Source organism: Dunckerocampus dactyliophorus, chromosome 19 (assembly GCF_027744805.1).
Source record: "Dunckerocampus dactyliophorus isolate RoL2022-P2 chromosome 19, RoL_Ddac_1.1, whole genome shotgun sequence".
NCBI lineage: Eukaryota > Metazoa > Chordata > Actinopteri > Syngnathiformes > Syngnathidae > Dunckerocampus > Dunckerocampus dactyliophorus.
The window spans coordinates 12,393,795-12,416,873 of NC_072837.1; the positions used below are offsets into that span (position 1 = coordinate 12,393,795).

General features: G+C 39.3%; 1 protein-coding gene across 2 annotated transcripts in view; it reads right to left on the minus strand.

Moving 5' to 3' along the window:
- Nucleotides 1-23,079, minus strand: part of mdn1 (midasin AAA ATPase 1) — a 114,611-nt gene that overhangs the window by 74,998 nt on the left and 16,534 nt on the right. For both annotated transcript variants that reach the window (XM_054761757.1, XM_054761756.1), the window contains exons 15-32: nt 23,006-23,066; nt 20,786-20,988; nt 20,604-20,707; nt 18,838-18,982; nt 16,379-16,475; nt 16,188-16,301; nt 13,848-13,995; nt 13,655-13,762; nt 13,411-13,562; nt 12,902-13,080; nt 10,075-10,283; nt 8,148-8,294; nt 6,815-6,956; nt 6,616-6,750; nt 6,396-6,531; nt 4,650-4,782; nt 4,145-4,275; nt 1,255-1,393 (exon numbers count right to left, since the gene is read on the minus strand). In XM_054761757.1, the coding sequence (XP_054617732.1) occupies nt 1,255-1,393; nt 4,145-4,275; nt 4,650-4,782; nt 6,396-6,531; nt 6,616-6,750; nt 6,815-6,956; nt 8,148-8,294; nt 10,075-10,283; nt 12,902-13,080; nt 13,411-13,562; nt 13,655-13,762; nt 13,848-13,995; nt 16,188-16,301; nt 16,379-16,475; nt 18,838-18,982; nt 20,604-20,707; nt 20,786-20,988; nt 23,006-23,066 (2,483 nt within the window). The remainder of the gene's footprint in view (nt 1-1,254; nt 1,394-4,144; nt 4,276-4,649; nt 4,783-6,395; nt 6,532-6,615; nt 6,751-6,814; nt 6,957-8,147; nt 8,295-10,074; nt 10,284-12,901; nt 13,081-13,410; nt 13,563-13,654; nt 13,763-13,847; nt 13,996-16,187; nt 16,302-16,378; nt 16,476-18,837; nt 18,983-20,603; nt 20,708-20,785; nt 20,989-23,005; nt 23,067-23,079) is intronic.

A 23,079-nucleotide genomic window follows, 5' to 3' on the forward strand; every position in this document is an offset into this window, starting at 1 on the left:
GCTCGACAATCCGACCACGTTCAAAAAGAGAAAGCTTCTTAGCTTCAGCCATCAGGAGGGCATGACAGTGTGAATGCCTGAACATTTTGAGCACATTTTGTCTTTTATAGTCTGGTCTTTATAGTTTATAGTTATGGTCTTTAACTTTTGATCAGGTGATAAACAACCTATTCCATTTTTTTTTGTTTACATTACAGTTGTAGCTCTACTTAAAACCTCATTAAGATCCAAATGTACAAAATGCAAATTCTAGCGATTTTTCAACTGGTCTTAAGATTTTGACCAGGTCTGTGTTGTGAGAAACAACACAAAATTAGGTTGAGGGAAAAGTTATAATGTTAGGAGAATAAAGTCAAAATATTACCGGAATGAAGTCATAATTACGCGAAGAATATTTACAAGAAGACAGTTGAAATAGTTGTCAAAAAAAAACAGCAGAAATGGGAAAATCTGCAGTAATTTTTGTTGTAACGACATGAGAATAAGCTCGTAATATTACGAGGAAAAATAATGTCATTGCAGTAGCATCAAGTTGAAATATTAAAGAAAAAATACTTAGTGAAAAAGTAACATGAGAAACACACAACAAAATAATGTTGTTTTTTTTTTATTTGGTTGGGAAAAAGTTAAAATATTATGGAAATAGAGTCAAAATATTATGGAAATAAAGCCATTGTATTACAAAAAGAAAATTTATGAAGATTATTTAAGAAGAAATTTTAAATATTTTGGAAAAAAAACAGCAAAAATGGGGGGAAAAAAAGCAAAGAGTGAAGTTGATACTAATAATAATATAGTAATTGGCTTTTTCACCCACATTACAAAGCGGAGATGCAGTTTTTTTCTTCAATATTGAACTTCATAGCATAGCTTTCATTTATCACTATGTGGCCCTCGCTGGAAACAGTTTTGGACAGCCCCGCATTAACAATTTGTGTTTGATTCATGTTTATTTGGTTCGTCTAGGGCACTTGTGTCAATGGGGGGCCGAAACACTGCAAGTTTTCTCTCCAACCAGTTACTGCAGCAGGTGATTTCATTGATTGGCTCCTTCCCTCAAATTGAAGGAGGTGTTGATCATTAAAATCACCTGCCTTAGTGACCGGCTGGAAAGAAAACCTGCAGTGTCTCGGCCCTCCATGGCCCGAGTTTGACACCCCCGGTCTAGGGCCTAACCGGTTACTTGCTCAATAGAAACAACAAGCTCCAGATTCTTCGACTAAAAAAAAAAATATAATAGCTCGTTGTACTTACCTCCTTCTTGCCAAAATCTCCGCCAGGGTTCATGGTGGCAACCAAACGGAAACTTTCATCAGCTGTGATGAGCTCCACGTGATTATTGTCACCACTGCCTTTCTCTGCCAGCACGAGTGACTTCTCTGTCTCCACAACACTGACAAAGAAATGCATGTGGACGTTACATTTGTTTTCTTTTTTATATTCAGTCAGTCAGTCATACTGTGTTTTTTAGGGCTGGGCGATACGGACCAAAACTCATATGGAGATATACAGTATTTACTGTAGGTTGAATATCAATATACGATATATATCCCGATATTTTTTAAGCAAAGTGAGTTTAAACAAAATCAAACCCAAATATGCGTGTCAGTTGTTTTATTAAGTAAATGCTTAACATGAGGATGTTTTTTTTTTTATTTAAAGCTTCATGCAAGATGCACATCAAAAAAATCTAGGGATGTCCGATATTGGCTTTTTTGACGATAACGGATATGCTGATATTGTCCAAGTCTCAATTTCCGATTCCGATACCTACATATGTAACATCATATATCTCGTGGATGGACAGGACTGGACATATTACCTTATTATGTATTATTATTATCATGTGTTATTATTTATTATGTATATTGCACTACAAATTTGACATTTATTTATTTGTTCTTATGGGCGCCACACACGGGAGGCGACAAACGACCGCGATTGGCGAAACTCATCGCCAACGCAAAGCAAACCATGCACACGGGAGGCAACGAGAGTCTGTGACCAGAGACACCCGTGAGCGATGTGTTCACATCCAGAGCGAATTGTACAAGTCTCCCACAGTTTTGATTGGCTGTCAGATGTGGAGCAAATTTGGGGGTATCAAAAGTAGTTCAGAGGAGGAAAAGCGGCCGGTGTTGATCGAGGACTCTTTGTGATTAAGTTCATGATGACGTTTTTGCAGAGCTGCTAGAAATGTGAATTCCTGTTGGAGAGAAATAAAGTATCTATCTATCTATCTATCCATCAATCCATCTATCCATCCATCCATCCATCCATCCATCCATCTATGTCGTGTAATTAACACCGTGGCTGCCTTTCAAACAGCTCTGTTTGTTTATTAAAGCACATTTTTACATGCCATGACAGCGATGCCGGCATCAGTGTGAGTCCCGGCTAAGATGAAAGTCAAGCGGCTCGCAAGGAAGTGGCGATTCAAGCCTTTGGTACCTTCTATTATCACAGGAAATGTGAATTCACTAGTGCAGCTTATTTGTGCTGCACTGAATGGCTAACAGCTAGCGTCCCAGATGCTAACGTGGAGCTAGCCGACTTCAGGGCAGTCAGAGCGACCAGGAACAAAAGAGCCTGTGGAAAGTGCAAAGGAGGTGGGCTTGCACTGTATGTGAACAAACTGTGGCATCATCTTGGCCATGTGAACAGTAAAATGTCCATCTATACAGCATTTTTTAATATCGGTTTTCATTATCTACCTATATCACATTTTTATGGGGCTGGTATTATCGGTGGGCCGATATTATCGGAAATCCCTAAAAAAAAATTTATCTAAAAATAGCCTCTAAAATAAAGTAGGCCATTCTCTTTTTGAAATTAATATAGAAAAAGTCAAATATCATCTTTTTTTATAACAAACAGAAGAACAAAATATGAAGGAGTGCCCGGTCTAAGAGGAAATTTGAAAATGTTAGCAACTCAAAAATACTTTATATTGAACGTTAGTAGGCCACACGGTGGTCTAGTGGTTAGAATGTTGGCCAACACAGTAACAGCCTGGAGATCGAGAAGAACTGTGTTCGATTCTCCCCTTGGGCATTTCTGTGTGGAGTTTGCATGTTCTCTCCGTTCTCCGGTTTCCATCCAAAAAACATGCAGCTTAAGTTAATTGCCGACTTGTAAAATGAATGTGAGTGTGAATGGTTGTTTGTCTATATGTGCCCTGGGATTGGCTGGCGACCAGTCCAGGGTGTTCCCCGACCCGGCGACCCTAAAGAGGAGAAGTGGTATAGAAAATGGATGGATGGATGAACAGTAGTATTTTTTAGGTAAGCATTTCCTTATTTTGTGCCAGGAACACCAACAGTGAATCCTATATTGCAGAAATTCATTTATCGTGGTCGGGGCTTGTATAGCGCTTTTCCACCTCCAGCACATTTACCTACTGATGACGCAGCAAAAGGAGCAACTGGGGGTTCAGTATCTTGCCCAAGGACACTTTGACATGATCACGGGAGGATGGAGGATCGAACCCGCGACCTTCAGGTTGGGAGCCGACCACACCCCCGCTGGAATCAATTAATCGCTATAAACGAGGAACGATTGAAAACTTTTTCCGCAGGCTAATATCCCAAAAATGACAACTTTAGTTGCTGTTTTGTTTGTTTTTCATCATTTCACGACTTAAAAAAATGTCTTTATTTAATATTTCAACTTCATACAATTAAAATGACTGAATTAAGATTATTAAAATGAATTAAGATTTTCTAGTTACAGTCCAACTTCTCTTCATATTTTGACTTTATTCTTGTAAAATTACTGCAGATTGTTCCATTTTGGTTGGGTTTTTTGGTTTTCTTGTTAAATTATATTTTTAGAATGTGCTGTGGGCCAATAAAAAAGGACGCAAATGGCCCGTGGGCTGCCCTTTGGACACCCCTGAAGTAGAGGAACAACTGGATGAAAAATGGTGTTGAATTCTATGTGTGAATGCTAATTACATTTATGAAGAAGTAATTCTGTTCGCAATTCTTTGACATTTTGAGAAACTAGTAACTGTAACTAATTACTTCCTGAAAGTAACTGGCCCAACACTGCAGATGACATAATTCTTTGTATTCCCAAAGTTTACGATTCACGTGTAGCTTACAGAAAAAGCAAGTGAGTGTGTGAGTGTGATTTTGCTCACCTGTTCAGTCTCTCCAGCACGGAGTCGTCTGCCAAGGAGATCTCATCCAAAAGGAGCACTCCACCCTCCCTCATGGCTAAAACCAAGGGACCATCATGCCACTCAAAAAGCCTGCAGTCGTCACCCTCAGCCTGCAACCACACACAGCACAGAAATTGGAATCAAAATCATGCTAAAACCTCAGAAACACACCAAACATGTTTTATTCAACAAACAAACTCAGTGTAGTTTGCAAATATAAAACATCATTGCTTTTATTTTGGAAAAAAAAATGTACCGTACCTATCAAACTAATACATCCTGCTTCAGAAACAAATACCGCATGATTTACACATAAAAAGGAACATATTACTTTAATTTAAAAAAAAAAAGAACTGTTAAAAAAACATCCATCCAAATTTGTAAATGAATGTCCGGGAAACACTTATTATATAATTTTAGCTACATTTTTTTTTAGCCGGTTTGGCATTCAGGTAAAGACTTTCAGGTAAAACGCACACAGTACCTGGGTGGACTGTCTGACAGGACGCAAGCCTCCCAGGAAGTCGGACGTTTCCATGTGTAGGTGACAGTTGACGGAGAAAAACCTCTGGCCAGCTAATGCTGCAAACATCTGGCAGATTGTAGTCTTTCCACACCTGACAGGGTAAGGCCAAAAAGACATAAAAAGTGAGGATTCTACACCAGGAAAAAGCTAATTAATATACAGTCGTCGCTCGCCACACACACTTTGAATTTCACATCTTTTTTTTCAAAATATACAAATTAATAAATCATGCTATTTTGTGATTGACTACGCCCTGTTATTACTCAAAAAGTATGCATATTTAAGCAATTTGTACATATTTTTGGCCTAAAGCATTGTCAAGCACAAAAATGGAAAAATGAAGTAAAATACAAATATATAAGGCATTCATAAGACACATTCAAAGACATCGGGACGAGGTGTCCGTAATGTTACATTGACGAGACGCAGGAAGTACTGTCCAGAAACCGGGACAACAACGAGGAACTCTCCCAATGCTAACATGTGTGAGTTTATATCAGGGGTGTTCAAAGTGCAGTCCAGGGGGCCATTTACGGCCCGCGGCTGTTTTTGTATTGGCACATTCTAAAAATATAATTTAACAAGAAAACAAAACAAAACAAACAACAAAAAAAATCAGCAATAATTTTACAAGAATGAAATCAAAATATTAAGAGAAAAAAGTCGGAATCGTACGAGAATGATGAAACAACATTTTAGTAGAATAACATTTAAATATTAAAGATTTTTTATATATATAGGTGTAATATTATGAGAAACAAACAAAACCCAAAATAAAGTCAAAATATTCTGGGAAAAGTGTCACAGGTATGAGAAGAAAATTTACAAAAAGAAAGTGGAAATAGTTAGAAAATAACAAAAAAAGAAAACACCAGAAATGGACTCCTTTAATTTTAGGGGAATAAAATTTAAATATTAAGAGAATAGTCGTATTCTAATGAGAAAAAAGTCCCAATTTTCCCAGAATATACTCGTAATATGAGGGAAAAAATAATGTAATTTTAGTAGCATAGTAGTTTCAATATTTAAAGAAAAAATACGTTATTAAAAGTTGAAATATTGTGAGAAACAAACAAAACAAATTTTTTACCTATATCTATATACACCTATATTTTTCACCTTTTTCACCTATATCACCAAGCTGAGATGCTTTGAGAGGTTTTTTCTTGAAATATATACTCTTAGCACATTTACATGTGTTGCTTTACAAAATATCAAAGTGGCCCATGCATGCCTTTTCACTATGTGGCCCTCGTTCAGACACGTCTGGTCTTATTTTCTCTTATTATGTCTACTCTATTGGGTAACAGCAGTGTAAAGGTTACTATCGGGGTGTTATTTCACGTCTGGAGGACTCTAATAATCTTAAAAACATATTTAGAAGGTCGGTAACAGGTTTTCTGTGCTCTAACTATGAAAATATTCCATTTACAAATAACAAATTCTACTTTGCGGAGATTCACTTATCATGGTTGAGTCCGGATTCAAATAACCACCACAAACGAGGGATTACTGTAATATCTAATATTACATCTCATTAATAATGAATTTATTTAAATTTTACAATATGCTGAGGGACAAGAAAATACAATCTGCGGATGGAATATGGACCCCGGGCCACACTTTGGCCACCCCTGGTGTAAAGAAATGAACCAGAATTGTAAAATCCCCAAAGATGTCCATGAAGGATCTTCAGCACCTTACCCGGTGTCTCCCACCAGCAGCACAGACTCGCCAAATCGAAGCGCTCGACCAACAAGCACAGCGAGCCGCCTCATGCTTTGTGTCCACACCACATGGCCAAACTCCTCCGGCACTCCAACACCGCTATCAACTGGACCTGCCAATCACAGCACGTGTGCAGCATCAAGCAGCAGGAAAGACGAATGAAGTCAACTTGGAGTTACTTGTTGGAACTACTTACTAAACTGCTTGGTGACCTGTTTCAGAGAGAAGAGCTTTTCTGGGTTCACGGTCCTCTTCAGGTTCTTCTCCAGGATGGACAGGATGGTGGCCTCCTCCTCAGGCTTTCTAACGCGTCCTGCCAGCAGCATGTACCCTGACCAAGCGGATGAGAGCAGGATTAAGGTTCTGCATGATGAAAAATTTGTGACAAGCCTTACCGTCATCCGCCAAATGCTGCAACCAGTCCTGAGAGGTTTCCGTCTGCTCTTCCAGCCTGTAGCGATCAGCCCAGCGGAATAGATCCCTAAGGGTGATGAAGCCATGCTTGCCCGCAAATACAGAAGACCCTCTGCGTAAGGACTGTCAACATAATGAGCACTGAGTTCAATATAAAAGATCATCTCTGCACCATTTATACTTTAAAACATGTTTAATAAATGTGTCAGGCATATTTAAGGCTCGATTGTGCTTCTATGCATTTAGCTTGTTAGCTTCCTTCATGGCGAGTGAACAATGGCAGTTGAATAAAAGACGGGGAGAGTTATTGGAGCTGAATCCAATCAAACAATTACAACAGTCTCTTTCATTGCAAACGTTGATGCAAAATCGGAGGAGAACCTCAACGACAAGCGGGCAGGAATGTTTGAAAGGGGAGGAGTGAGCCGGCGTAGCGTACGGTGGTGCGTTGATGCAGCAGCATAACCCAGGCATTATTACAGTGTCAAAAATAGACATTTTATGGGTGTTGCAATTACAGTAATCCCTCCTTTATTGCAATTAATTGGCTCCAAACCCGGCCGTGATAAGCGAATTACCGCAAAGTTGGATTCCTTATTTCAAAATTGAATATTTTCGTAGTTAGAGCATAGACTACCTGTTTACAACCTTCTAAATATGCTGTTTAACATTATTAGAGCCCTCTAGACCACCTTTACACTCCTATTACCCAATACTGTATACATAAGAGTAAATAAGACATATAAGACATAAATACGACATAATATTGAGTCACACGTTAGCATTAGGAGAGTTCCTCCTTGTTGTTCCTTTTTTACTTCCTGTTCCGTACAGTGCTTCCTGCGGTGGCTATTGTCTCATCACTGACACCTAGTGACCAGGGAAAAATACTACATATCATTACAATGTCTTTGAATGCGTCTTCTGAACGCCTTACTTGATTTAGCCATTTTTATCCTTGAAAGAGCTTCTTTACAGGCTAAAAAATACAATCAATTGACTTAAATGCGCATTTTTTTTAACCAATAATAGGCCATATTCTATGATGAAACAGCATGATTTATGATTTAACATATTTTGAAAAACAGTGAGAGAGTGAAGGCGTGAAATTCGAAGCACGAAATGACTCTACTCACGTTTTTTTACCATTCGTTGGTGGTCTCGTATATCTCTGGATCTATTGTAATAGTTGAATTATCTTATCAAAGGTGCCTCAAAGTACAATGACGCCCTTTGCCTTGGATGGCATGACCACTGTGACTAGTCCAAACATCTTTACTAACATGTGAACCCAAGAAAGAAGCAACAACGTACCTGTAGATCGGTCATGACTTTGACGAGTTTGGTGCAGTACGACAGAGGGATTCTGCACCTCTGATGGAGGATGGTCTCCAGCTCCTGGCTCGGCAGCTCATCAAAATGCAGTTCCACAAAGCGGTTCCTGAATGCCCTGGAAAGCACCTTTGGGTAAAGCAGAGCCCAAAGTTACAATCTTGTTGTTTTCTCAAAGCAATTTCTGATGAGTGTCATGCAGTATCTTTGTATTCTCAGACAATGTTACAATCAACTTTCATTTAAAAAGGTGCTATCCCTCTTCGGCTCCAAATAACACTTTTTTTCCCAACCAAAAAAACGTAAGAACACCACCGGCTATCATCTTTTACTGTTAAGAGTAATCCCTCGTTTAGCGCGGTTAATTGGTTCCAGACCGTGATAACTGAATTTCTGATTCTGGAAATACGTTTTTTAACATTAGAGCGCTCAAAATGAATGCACAAAAAGTGTACAGTGTACTTTAACACATCGCCAAAGAAATGGTGCCCTTTAATTGAAAAGCCAGCATTTCAAGAAATGCTGCAAATGTTTGACAGACAATACAAATTGCCTGTGAGAAAATACATGTCACAAACGGCAATTCCACAACATTACAGAGTGAAAGATTACATATTAAAAGAAAATACTGTATTATTATGATGTAGTATTATTATTGTGTATTATGATGTATTATCAAAACAGTGGTTTATTTGGTCTCAAATAACTTTGTTTAGCGTCAATTTGTGAGACAAACATTTCAAAACACACATGCATTGTTTTGTGATGCGGTTACATAAAAAAAGTTTGTTTGTCGAGTCATTTTTGTCATTGTGCTTGTCTGAAAAATGAATGTAAAAATCTCGTCTCGTCTCATGGACCCAATCTCGGTTATCGAGACTCTCGTGAGTTGGGCGTCTCATGACGCCCCTCATAGACATAACACATATAACACATAATCAAACTCTTTTTCAGGGGCCACATCGCAGTTATGGTTGACCTCAGAGGGCCACTTGTAACTGTCAGTATATATGAATATAAATATGAATATCATATTATTACGTGATCACCCACGCATTTGATTATTATGTTTTTAATAAGAAATCGGTGGATAACTTGTGAGATTCAAATATTTGTTTTCGATAACAAAAACAAATACTGCCCCCCTTGTTGTTGTGGGTTTTTAAACTTCCTGTTCTGTACAGTACTTCCTGTGGTGGCTGTCTCATCAAATAGAACATTACTGACACCTAGTGACCAGTGTAGAATACTACATATCATCACAACATCTTAGAATGAGTCTTCTACTGTATTTACTTCATATAGCCATCGTTATGCTTGAACAATTTGCTTAAATACGCCTAGTTTTTGACATGATTTCTTGTTTTTGAAAAAATCGTGATAGAGTGAAGCCGCAAAATTTGAAGCGCAACGGGACGAGGGATTACTGTATTTGGCACACCCATAAAAATGTCTATTTTGACAGTCCAACACAAACCAACAGGAGGTCATCAAACCAACCTCAAAAACCACAATGAACCTGCACAAAATGGACTATTCACATATTGAGGTAGGCCAGGTAAGTGTGAGCGAGGGCGTGCCATCACGTCTTGCAGGTTATACATTTGGATAAAATAGCATTGTTTTCCCTTTGACTACTTTCATTGCAACTAAAGCTTTACCAATGTAGAGCCGATGAGATGCACTTTTTAACCACGAAATGGCCCAATTACGGAGCTTAAAAGCACAAAAAGATGGGTGTTCCCGCAAAAAAAAGAGGTTTTGATTTTTAAAAAAGTGCAAATATGCAGGAATCCACTGTACACGTTGTTTATGACAAATCCCTAACGACAGACAACCTTCTTTGACCTTGGACAGATGTATTGATAAATAATTAGAATATGGATTAAAATATGGTTTGATAGAATACCTTCCTACCCCCATAGAGACCAGGGGGATTCTGGGTTGCAAACAACATGAATCGTGGGTGAGCCTTGATCACTTCCTGTGTCTCCGGCACAAAGAGCTCCCTGTTGTCATCCAGCAGCCTGTTGAGGGCCTCCAGAACATCAGTGGGGGCCAGGTTCAACTCATCCAGGATGATCCAGTAACCATTCTTCATGGCACTGATCAGTATGCCTGCAAGCAAGTCAAGTATCAACTCCTTAGCACCAGAACACATTTGCAGCAACACACACAGGCACAAGTCTTATTTATGTCTTAGTTTGTCTTATTATGTCTACTGTATGGGGTAATAGGAGCGCAAAGGTGACGTAAGGGGGTTCTATTTTATATCTAGAGGGCTCTAATAATGTTAAAAAAAACATATTTAGAAAGTCGTAAACAAGTTTTTTATAGTCTGACTATGAAAATATTCCATTTATAAATAAGGAATCTGACTTGGCAGGAATTCACTTATCACTGTCGGGTCTGGAACCAATGAACTGTGATAAATGATGGATTACTGTACGCTGAATTTGAGGATCAGAGTGCTCACATTAGATTGACCACTGGTGTCAAAAGGTGTTTTTAGTGGCCCGTGGCACATTCTAAAAACATAACTTAAAAAGAAAACTTAAGAAAAAAAACAATAACAGTAAAAATGTAAAAAATCAGCAGTAATTTTACAAGAACAAAGCCAAAATATGAATAGAAAACAGTTGTACTTTAACGGGGAAAAAGTTATTTTTGAAAAAGCAATACTGAAATAGTATGAGAAAAAATGTCATTTTAGCAGCATAAAGTTCACGAGAATAACATCAAAATATTAAGAGGAAAAACTATGTAGCAGTTGAAATAAGAAAAAATATCTATTTTTAAAGTTGTAATATTATAAGAAACAAAACAAAAAGTTATTTTTTGAAAGATTAGATCGTGGAAAAGGTTATAATATTATTGGAATAAAGTCATAATATTCCGAAAATTTTTTTTGCAGAGATTATTTAAAAATAACTTTAAATATTTGGAAAATGTTGAAAAAAATGGGGGGAAAATGAGCAAAGAGTGAACCGGATACTAATATAAGACTTATATAAGCTCACAATAATTTAGGGATATTGTTATTTACATGACTGCTTTTCCTATTTGGTCTAAATTTTAATGAAATATGTAATAGTTCCCTTTAATATTATTAATGAATGAGCAGAAGCACGATTTTCATTAGTGCAAAATATATACACTATGACACCAACAATTTAGACAATAACAAAGATATCCAAATAACCAAAACTGACAAAGTCAGTAGCGGGTGTTTCCACAATTTGCCGCAATGACAGCTTGACAGATGTCTCATGCTCCTAACTAGTCTCATGATGTTGTTCTGAGGCAATGCCTTCCACCCCTCCACAAATGATATACAGTTCTGCCAGGTCACATGGGGGTGGGCTACGAGCATCCAGTCGCTGCTTCAGCTGGTCCCAGACGTGCTCCATGGGGTTCAGATCAGGGGACATTGCTGGCCATACCATATGAGGCACTCCGACTTCCTGAAGTCGAGCTGTGACAATTCTGGCACGATGTGGTGGAGCATTATCATCCATAAACAGAAAGTTGGGGCTGTGCTGGTGGAATTGGGGGATGATGATGGGCTCTATGATGTCTCTGAGGTAAGAATGTGCAGTGACTGTGCCACCCACAATCACCAAATCTGTTTTGCGCTGACTGGTGAAGCTTGCCCAGACTGTTGCACCTCCTCCACCAAAGCGAACCCTGGGGACCATGGTGACCTCGGCGTATCGTCGCCTTGCCTTCTCCAGTATCGCTGGCGACCATCATTTCTGTGCAAGGTGACCCGACACTCATCAGTGAACAGGACGATAGATCACTGCTGCACTGTCACGGTCAGAGCGGTGTCTTGGTGTCAGTCACCTTGGAGTCACCTGCAACAGCTGTCTGACATTCAAGCCAAAGCAGTGGAGTCGGGTGCGAATAGTTTGTCTGTAAACCCTGGTACCCCTCTTCTTGTAAACAGGCCTGCAGCTGTGTGGCAGTAACATCACGTTGTCTGAGTGCGTAGGTCCTTAAGTACTGGTCATTATTGCGGTCCATCACTTCTGGGGCTCCAGTCCTGGGTCTGTCGCAAACACTGCCAGTAGTTCTGTGTCTTGGTGCAAGTCTGCTGATGACACTTTGAGACACACACGAGCAACATCTGACTGCCTGCTACCGGCCTGAAGGAGCGCTATAGCCAGGTGGCGCTGCTCGTCCATTAAGCTTTTTATACCCCAAGAATGTTGAAATTGATGCCAGAGTGAAAAGGGTTGTCTTTTTGTATATTTTTTGGTATTGGCCCCAGTACGTAAACACACTGTACACCGTGAGACCATTACGTGGAAAACACCAAATGAGGTGTGTCTATCACCCTAATACAATTGCCTCCGTATCCCTAAAATCACTGAAGTGAAACAAACACCTCATGTATGAAACCCACTGAGGACCTCAACATATCCCTAACTTATTGTGAGTAGTGTATATCACAAAGCTGAGATGTATGTTTTTCTTGAAATATACAGTATATTACTTCTTAGTATATCTACATGTGTTGTAATGTTTGTAATGTTGTAATGTTTTTCCTTATGTGGCCCTTGCTGGAAAAAGTTTGGACACCTCTGTGTAGATGTACCAGACTGTTTGGCGTTAAGTGAGTCCAAACACGTTTCAAATAGCCGAGTGCGAGTACACCCAGGCACATATTAGTTTCTATTTCTTTGTATTGATGGGAAATGTTTTCTGTTTTGCAGATCTCAGACTGTTCTTACCCTCTGTGAACACCAGTTTGCCCCTGTCATCTGATGAGTAGCATCCTATGTACTCCTGGATGTCGGTATGCTCGTGGTTGTTGATTCTAACGCATTGGTTACCAGTGGCTGCAGCCAACCAGCGGATAAGGCTGGTCTTCCCCACGGATGTTTCCCCCTGGATCAGCACCGGGTGAGTTCTGCGAATACAAAGCATGCAAGAGGTGAGAGAGTAAGTAGTGATTAAGGAGTGTAAAAGGTAACTATAGGGGTGTTATTTCATGTCTAGACGGCTCTAATAATGTTAAAAACTGTATTTAGAAGGTCATAAACAAGTTTTCTATGTTCTAACTACAGAAATATTCTGTTTATGAATATGGAATCCTACTTGGCGGAAATTCACTTATCACGGTGGGGTCTGGAACCAGTTAACTGGCGTAAATGAGAGATTACTATGCAATAAAGTATTTCTCTTTCCTGATAAATGTACAAAGATGAGACACTCATTTAGCTTTCACTGGCTGACCCACCCTGCAGATACCACTCTAGCAAGGTCCCGTAGGTTGAGTTTGACAGAGGCTGTGAGGATGTAGCTGGGATCCACCACTGGCTCCATCTCTCCCTGGCACACCCAGTAGCCCTCTACCTCCACACATGCTCGACCAAAAGGAGCCAAAATGCGCTGAAAGAAATTTGAATTGTATAAATTTGCACAACCAGAAGTTACACAACAGTGAGTGAACAGGTAGACACCAACTTTTAGGAAGGTCTTACTTGTTTGAGACACTTGGTGTTTCCTTTCAGGATGTGCTGACATACCAGTTTCTGGACCAACGGATGGGACCTCCTGTCTAGCTGAGTCAGAAAGCTAAGGCAGAAGCCCTGCAGACATGATGGACTTTTACCGCAAAGCACTTAGCAGTGCTCCATACTGGAAAAAGTAAGGCACACAGAAGCCCACACCCACCTCATAAAGTGAGCGCTGCACAGCGTGGCAGGGGTTTGCTGCCACATACTTCAGAGCCCGACAGAGTGTGCGCAGGCTGTAGTGGGGTCTGTGGCCTGTCCCATCCACAAGGTGTGAGGAGGCCTCCTTTCTTATGACCAAGTAAAAACTGCACACACGTACATGAGGGCTTCAGCGCAATCACCATATGTTGACACGTCTGATTATCATTTAGGTTTAACATCGTTTTCATTATATACCATTTCTCGTTCCACTCATCATTGCACAAAACTGTGAAAAGTATAGACAGGATGTCACAAACTTGAGTACACTCACAGTTCAGCAAATATTATGATATCCTGTCATGGGACAACACTAAAGACATGATACTTGGATACAATGTAAAGTAGCCAGTGTACAGCTTCAAGAAGTCAACACACAACCATTTATGTCTAAACTGTTGGCAACAGAAGTGAGTATAGCCCTCATAAAAATGTCCAAATTGTGAATATTTAGTGTGGATAGCATTATTTTCTCACGTTATGTACTCACTTGTAGAAATTAATGGTTGTGTTTGCACAAATTTACGGCAAATGTAAATTTAAGATATAAATATAATACAATATTTGTAGAAATATTAACTTAATATGTTACTTTTACATGTTTATACCATTTTGGCCTTGTGAATATGAGCTATTATTGTTTCATTGTGACATTCGCTGCAATACTGCTTATTGTTATCGATATGTACTGTATCACATGTACGATCACACACAAGACCAGGGGTGTCCAAAGTGCAGCCTGGAGGCCATTTGCGGCCCATGGCTGTTTTTTTTTATTGGCCCGCAGCACATCCTAAAATATAATATTACCGGGAAAGTAAAAAATGAAATAAAAGGGATCAATCAGCAGTACTTTTACAATAATAAATATTAAAATGTTTTTAAGAAATCTTAATTAAAATATGAAGAGAAAAAATGTGTAATCTAACAAGAAAAAGTTGGAATATTCTGAGGAAAAATAATGTAATTTTAGTAGCATAGAGTTGAAATATTAAAGAAAAGTTTGTTTTATTTTAAGTAATATTGTGACAAAAATACAGTTGTAATTTTTGGAAAATTAGGTTTGGAAAAAGTTATAACATTATAAAAAGAAAATTTATGAAGATTAATTAAGAAGAATGTTGAAATATATGGAAAATTTAAAAAAACAACAGAAAAAATGGGAAAAAGGGCAAAGTTGATACTGATATGCTTTTTCTCCCATATCACAAAGCTGAGATGCAGTTTTTCTTGAAATATATATATTTTATATATACAGTATCTACATCATAGAGCTCACGGCCCCATGGGAGGATTCCCCCGAAGAGGCCTACGAACGAAAGAAAGTGCGCTACACAGATCTGGCAGCAGATGCACAACGACGAGGATGGAAGGCCAAGGTCTATGTAGCTGAAGTAGGATGCAGAGGTTTTGTGGCTTCTTCTACTATCAGGCTTATGGAAGACCTTGGCATTCATGGACAGGCTCTGCGACAGACAATAGGATGAGTCTCTGAAACGGCCGGTGGCTATGGATCAAGCGCAAGGACACTTGCTGGGCTCAAAGAAGAGGGCGCCACACATCTGGGACGCCAGGTGTTGCCGATGAGCTCTCTGGAGGTGTCGTGGGCCTATCAGTGGGCCTATCATCAAAGCACCAATGAAGGAGGGTACCCACCTGACGACCCTAAAGAAGTTTTAAACACACCCCCTTCCTTCCTGCCCTTACTCAGGGGTGTGCCGTGGGAGGAAGGGGGGAGGCTGAGCATTGACCTGGAGGGCGGGGCGGGGTTTTTTGTGTCCCAGGTCGGGACCTTACTGCCTTGCTCATCTCCCTCCACTTTCCAGGCACTACTTTTGTCATCATTGGGCATGGGACACAGGCTCAGGCTTGATCACCCTGTGGGTGGCCGCCTTTGATGAGGGTGTCTCGTGTTGAAAGGCTGAAACACCCACTCATTCAAAAGGTACACTGCTGATGATGTGTCCCAAAATTGACACCCTTCCAGTGGCTGAGATAAAGTTCCCTGGCCACTCTCAACATCCACGGCTCATGTGATTAGCATGTGATCTATTGGCACAAAGGACTTTTTCTTGTGTCCTGTGTATTTATATGAATTAACTTAGCATATCTACATGTGTTGCTTTACGAAATATCCATGTGGCCCTTGCATCCTTTCATTTTTCACTATGTGGCCCTCACTGGAAAAGGTTTGGACACCCCTGAACAAGACCTAACTGAGGACTAACTTTTGTCTGAAACATTACGTTTGATTGCTTAAGCAGAATTCAGATGAGAACAAAGTGTACAAAGTGTTAACCTTATGATGCCATCTATGACATTCCTGTGAGGATTCAGGTTTTTGAGGTAGTCTGACACCAGGATCCGAAGGTCTGCCTCGTTTTCCAGCTCCTCCACATACAGCTCTGTAAACCTGCAGTGGCAAAATATGAAAACGTTAGTATTGTAGTACTGCTATGGAAACAATGTGTGCTGTCTGCACCACAATACCTGTTCCTGAGGCCCAGAGGCAGGTTTCTCTTCCCCACATCTGTTGCTGGGTTCATGCAAGCAAATAGTCTGAAGTTTGGGTGTCGAATCAGGGGAGCTAAATCAGAACCAAAAATAACATTCAACAAAATGGGTAAATTCCCTCTCTTCAGATGACCGTGTTAATATTCACACCATGGCCTTGCCTATAGCAGATATCGCCCAGAAAACCTTTATTTTAACCTTACTTAATTACCGGAATTTCCTACTTTTTTCCTCACACTTTGAACCCTGCGGCTTATACAGGACAGTGATACGGCTAATTTGAGCTCTTCTAGTTCTGGTCTGGTGACATCTAATGTGCTTCGGAGCGGTCATTTTGTGCTTCGTGTGTGCACCCTTATCATTAGTGATGTTTGATACCACTGTGATCCAACTCAATACTGGGTAAAATTCAGCGATACCGATCCAATACCGATACTTGTGCAAACACACCTAATGTGACGGGTACATTTTTAAAAGTAGTGCATTTCAAATCATAGCATACATCATAAAATAAAGAACATTAGACGTCAGAGTAATTTATTCATTTATTTTAAACAACTGCATAACATTTAATTTAAGGGCTCAACAATTTAGTCACTTTCCTCTGCGTTCCTGTTAATGACAGACATTACTGCAAATGACTAAAGTATCAAAGTATCGATGTTTTGATTTGAGAATCAATTTTAGAGCCGAAAGAGCTGGTCTCGCATATACTGGTATTTCAGTATCGATCTGCACATCACTACTCATCATGTGATGTGGCTTTCGGGTTGAAGGCAATCGATCTAGTGGCTTTTTGGCAGCGTGGAGCGGTGTCAAGAGGTCCGCTGGCGCCCGCTGGTTTCAGGGGGCTGGACTGTCGCGTGCTGGGGATGACAGAACGGTCTCGGGGGCTGACTTGCCTCGGGTCGAGGTTGACGCTGGTAGCCACATCAAAAGGAGAGGGATCAACTGTGTGTGTGCTGAGGGAATGTTTGGTTCCGACACTTGAAGACGCCGACTTTAGTGGTTTTAGGAGGAGGACGAGGACAGACAGCGATGAATGACTTTCTGGTAGGCTACTGTTTAACCAGCCATATGACACGCACTGTTCAGAAAAAGCAATCATTTAACAAAAAGTTCAAATCTTTCTGTGTACTAAATATCCCATTTTATCAAGTGGACACCAGCGGCTTATAGATCAATGTGGCCTATATTTAAATGGAGTGGATGCGATTCACTCCCGGTGCACTATATGTATAGTCGGGAAATTACGGCACTTTTATTGGTACTCTTACTTTGGATGTGAAGAAAAACATTTTTGGAAAATGTTCCTGTACAATTCAAATTGAAAAGTGGACAGTGGACCCATCTGAAGTCAAACAGTGTAGCGGTTGCAGAACATTTTCAATTAGTTTTTTCTCAAACAGTAAGGAAAACATTCAAAACACAATCCAGAACATAAAAAGGTGGGAGAGGTAGTACAAGATCAAGCAAATCATCAGCTCATCTCCTCTTGCTCCCTTGGATGCTAACCAGCAGTAGATGTAGTTATTATATTATAACATTGCATTACAGCAATCCCTCGTTTAACGCGGTTAATTGGTTCCAGACCTGACCGTGATAAGTGAATTTCCACAAAGAAGGATTCCTTATTTAGTTTGTTATTCTGTTTCTGACCTTTAAAATACACTTTTTTAACATTATTAGAGCCCTCTAGACATGAAACTACTACCCAATATAGTAGATATAAGAGAAAATAAGAGATAAATAAGACTTGTGCTCGTGTGTGTTGGTGTAAATGTGTTCCGGTGCGAGGGGGGCTAGGTGTGGGCAAGGACAAGAAGTGACGTCGGGGGTTCAGAGTTGAGTTTGACCTTTAACGGTAGTCCATGTTAGGGATTATTGTGCCTGGTGAGATCATTCAAACCTGAAAAAAGCCTGTTGTTCCAGTAATCAAGTCTGGTGCTTGTGTGTCTCACCCAATTTTACAGTACCAGTGCAGAATACTAAATGCCTAATATTTCTATTTGACTTTATTTTGCCATTTTTATGCTTAAAAGTGCTTAATTGAGGCAAAAAATACATAACATTTGCTTAAATCTACACTTTGTTTTTTGTTTAGTAATAATAGACCTTATTCAACCGCGAAACAGCGTGATTTATGAATTGATATATTTCTGAAGAACTGTGATAGAGCCCTCTAGAAATTCGAAGCACAAAGTGGCGAGGGACGACAACCCCCCCGACAGCAAGCCCAGGCCATGCAGCCAACCCGCCAACCCCAGCCCATCTCAAGGGTTCCTCGGGCCGCAGGGTTCCTCATGCAAACACACAAGGACAACATGCAAACTATAGACTCGTTTGGTCCGATTTGGCTGGCTCTGAGGCACACAAGCTAACCGCATGCGCCAATACCACCTGAGATACCAATTCAGTATACAGTATGACCTTACCGAAGTCTCCACGATCCAGCAGCACCAGCGATCCAGCACGGCCCTCGAGGAGTCCACTCAAACACTCCAGAGTCTCTGCTGCTGCCAGATTGATCTCATCCAGCAAGATCCAGTGGCCCTTCTTCACTGCCTTGGCTAATGTTCCCTATTCACATAAAAACATTTGAATGTTGATATTCATTTTCAAATGCATTATAGTTTGTTGTCCATACACCTTGCTGTATTTATTGTCACCTCAATGTATTGGGGCATTCGAGGGCACATCGGAAATGTTTCAAACCATCTAACCTCTGGTCCACAAGCAAATTCATGACTGATGAAACTACTGCCACCCAAACTACCTCCTGCTCCTGCTTTGCCCAAGAATAACATTGATCAAGAATGCTGAGAAGTTGGCAAAAAGGGAAATGACTGTCGATGTGAGTGGGAATGGTTTTGTGCATCAGTGGGTTAGCAATAATAATAAATAACTAGATGACGCAATTTCAAAATTGCGTGTGAATGCTGAAGCTGAAATGAAATGTAGAAGAAATGTTGAAATATCCTAGAAATGTGTTGAAATCTATTCACCGGCTGAGGATCGAACCAGCGCCCATCAGAGCACTCTCCGCCCCGAGCCATTCCCGTGCAAAAATAGAAAAATTTAATTAAAAAATTTAAAAATAAAATTACATTGGGAAAAAGTTACATTATGGGAATAAGGTCAGAATATTATGGAAATAAAGTCATAACATTACAAGAAAAAAATTTATAAGAAAAAAGTTGAAATTGTTGCAAAATTAAAAAAAAAAAAAAACAGCAGAAATGGGACAGCTGTAATTTTATGTGAATAAAGTCAAAATATTATGAAAAAAAGTTGTATTCTCACGAGAAAAAAAAGGCACAATTTCACAAGAATAAACTCAAAATATCATTTTAGTAGCTTAAAGTTAAAAAATTAAGAAAAAAGATGTTTTTTTAAGTTGTAATAATATGAGAAACAAACAAAACAAGTTGTCATTTTTGGAAAATTAGGTTGGGGAAAAAATCAACAAATGATATAAAATATATATTATAACAAAAAATAATATTTAAAAAAATTGCAAAATACAAAAAATAAATACATACGAAATATTTTAAAATTATATAATTCTAAAATATTATTATTAAGAAATATATTTGTTAAAAAATATGGTAATAAAGTCATAATATTACGAGAAGAAGATTTGCAAAGATTGTTTAAGAAGAAAGTTGAGTACTTCTCAGCGTTCACACAGCTACAGAAGGCAATTTGTGTAGAAATTGTGTGTGAACCTTCAGGAGCTGAATGGATCTACTGTACAGAAAATATGGAATTATGGGAAAAGTGGGGATTTTGGGGACATGGAAAGTTGTAATCCTGAATGTTTCGATGCTGGAATGGTTTGAATGCTGAGAAATGTGGAAAAATTACATACCTACATTTCAATGGACATTTTTGGGCTTGGTGAAAATAAATGTGAAAACTAGATAGCCTGAATGTTTGTGTTTGGATGTGGGAATGGTTTGAATGGGTTAATGCTAAGCTACTTCCAAGTTCAGCATCCAAAACGGGTCGGAACACAAATCAAGGAGAGTGGAGGTATCTCAGCGAGCTTTCAGGAGTTCCACAGGTTGGGAACAGCGATGGAGAAGGTCAGGACTGTTGCCTGGGAACCTGGCACGGGTGCACCCCGACTTTTGCCCTACGTCAGTTACGACTGGCTTGATGAGAAGAGAAAATGGATGGATGATTCTTGAATCTTTACCTCTACAAACGCAAAGACCATGGCCGTCTCACAGGCTTGTATCTGCTGCTGAGTCTGACGCAGTTTGCCTGCCAAAAAGCTCCACTTCTCCTGCAGTAAGGCAGCTAATATAAACATGAAAAACAACCAATGATGTACACAGCACAGCATTTATGAGCAATGGTGTCGTGACCGTTCTTTACCATTTGAGTTGTCTTTAGTGAGGTAGGCCTTGCAGACGTGGTCCATGAGTTTGAGCAGGTCATGCCAACGCTTCTCCCGGAAGCATGTCTGCACGTGACCTAAAAATGTGAGGTTCTGCGTCCTGGAGTAAGTCTGGGAGAACAAGTCCTCAAAGGCCTCCCGCAGCGGGAGTAAGATCTGCTTGTGGTCTACTGGCTTGTACCTGAGTCGGGCAGAAAACACTACGATGGATGATGCTGCATGACCGCTATGTAGCATCAATACAGTTACTTTTTCTGTAAAATGGTGACAAGGCATCAGAACACAATTTCTAATAACAATTCATGCCACATTTCCATCATCATACATCAATGCTAAATGTCTTCTTTGTTCTTAGCACATAGTCGGCCATTTCAAGAAGGCCACGTGAAGGACCTGCTAGCGCCACAGATGGGTGGAAAAAAGTGGCACGGTTCCGATCATTACTTTGGTACCCTTTAGAACAGGGGTGTCCAAACTTTTTCCAGCGAGGGCCACAGGATGCAAAGGGACACTTTGATATTTTGTATGCTAAGAACTTATAAATACTATATTTGTAGGAAAAAACGGATCTCAGCTTTGTGATAGTCAGCAGGTGGAAAAGCCTATTATTATCACTTTGCTCTTTTTTTCCCCATTTTTGCAGTTGTTTTAGTTCATTTTTCAAATATTTCAACTTCCTTCTTAAATAATCGGACAGTTTATTAATGAAATTATATGACATAATTCCCCTATTTTGACTTTATTCTCATAATATTCAAACTTTTCCCCCACCTTACTTTTCCAAAAATGACGACTTAAAAAAATATATATATAATGTAATGTCGGGCTGCACAGTGGCCAAGTGGTTAGCATGTTGGCCACACAGTCAGGACATCTGGAAGATCTGGGTTCCAATCTCCATCTCTGTGTGGAATTTGCATGTTCTCCTCGTGCATGCGTGGGTTTTCTCCGGGTACTCCGGTTTCCCCCCACATTCCAAAAACATGCAACTCTAAATTGTCCATAGGTATGAATGTGAGTGTGAATGGTTGTTTGTCTATATGTGCCCTGCCATTGGCTGGCGACCAGTCCAGGGTGTACCCCGCCTCTCGCCCGAAGTCAGCTGGGATAGGCACCAGCATACCCCCGCGGCATAGAAAATGGATGGATAATGTAATGTCATGTAATGTAATATAAAAGCATTTTTCCTTTAATATTTCAACTCCATGCTACTAAAATTATTTTTCCTCATAATATTAAAAGTTTATTCTCGTAAAATTGTACCTTTTTTTTTAAATTTGTTTTCCTACTACAGTCATGGAAAAAATTATTAGACCACCCTTGTTTCTTCAGCTTATTGATCCATTTTAATGCCTGATACAACTAAAGATACATTTGTTAGGACAAATATAATGATGATAACAATAATAGCTCATAAGAGCTGATATCTAGCAACTTCCATGGTTTTCTTGATAACTAAAATCACTTAAGTTTTTCCATGAATAGCTATAGCATTGTACTGCTCTTATGAGCTATTTTTGTTGTTATTGTTATATTTGTCCAAACAAAAGTACCTTTAGTTGTATCAGGCTTTACAATTAACAAGAAACTGAAGAAACAAGGGTGGTCTAATCATTTTTTAACTTTCTTCCTGTAAACATTCTTCTTGGAATATTTACTGTATTCCCATTACATTTTGACTTTATACTGCACTTGAATTCTCCAAAAATGACAATTTGATTTTGTTTTGTTTCTCATAACATTACGACTTAAAAAGAAAAATGTCTTTTTTTCTTTAATATTTCAACTTTGTCTTATATTTCGTCTTATATTTTGACTTCATTTTCATAGAATTTTATTTTTCACTTTTCAACTATTTCAACTTTCTTCGTGTAAATTTTCTTCCTGCAACATTATGACTTTATTCCCATAGTAGTTTGACTTTATTTCCATACTATTATAACTTTTTCCCCAACCCAATTTTCCCCCAAAAAATCCAATTTAATTTATTTACAAAAACAAAATAAATTAAATAAAAAATAATAATAACTGCAGCTTTTTCCTTAAAATTTTTTTGTTAAATTATATTTTAGAATGTACCCTTGGACACCCCTACTCTACAACCTTTAACAGTGGAAATGCAAAATGGATATTGTGTTCCGTGCCAAGGACAACTGCACTGAAAAATGTCCACCGTTGTGGTCCCTGTTGTCACTCACCCCCCAAGTAGGTCAGCAGTGTCACTTTGCTGGTTCATGTTCACAACCATCAACTTATGTCCTGCAGAACAAAC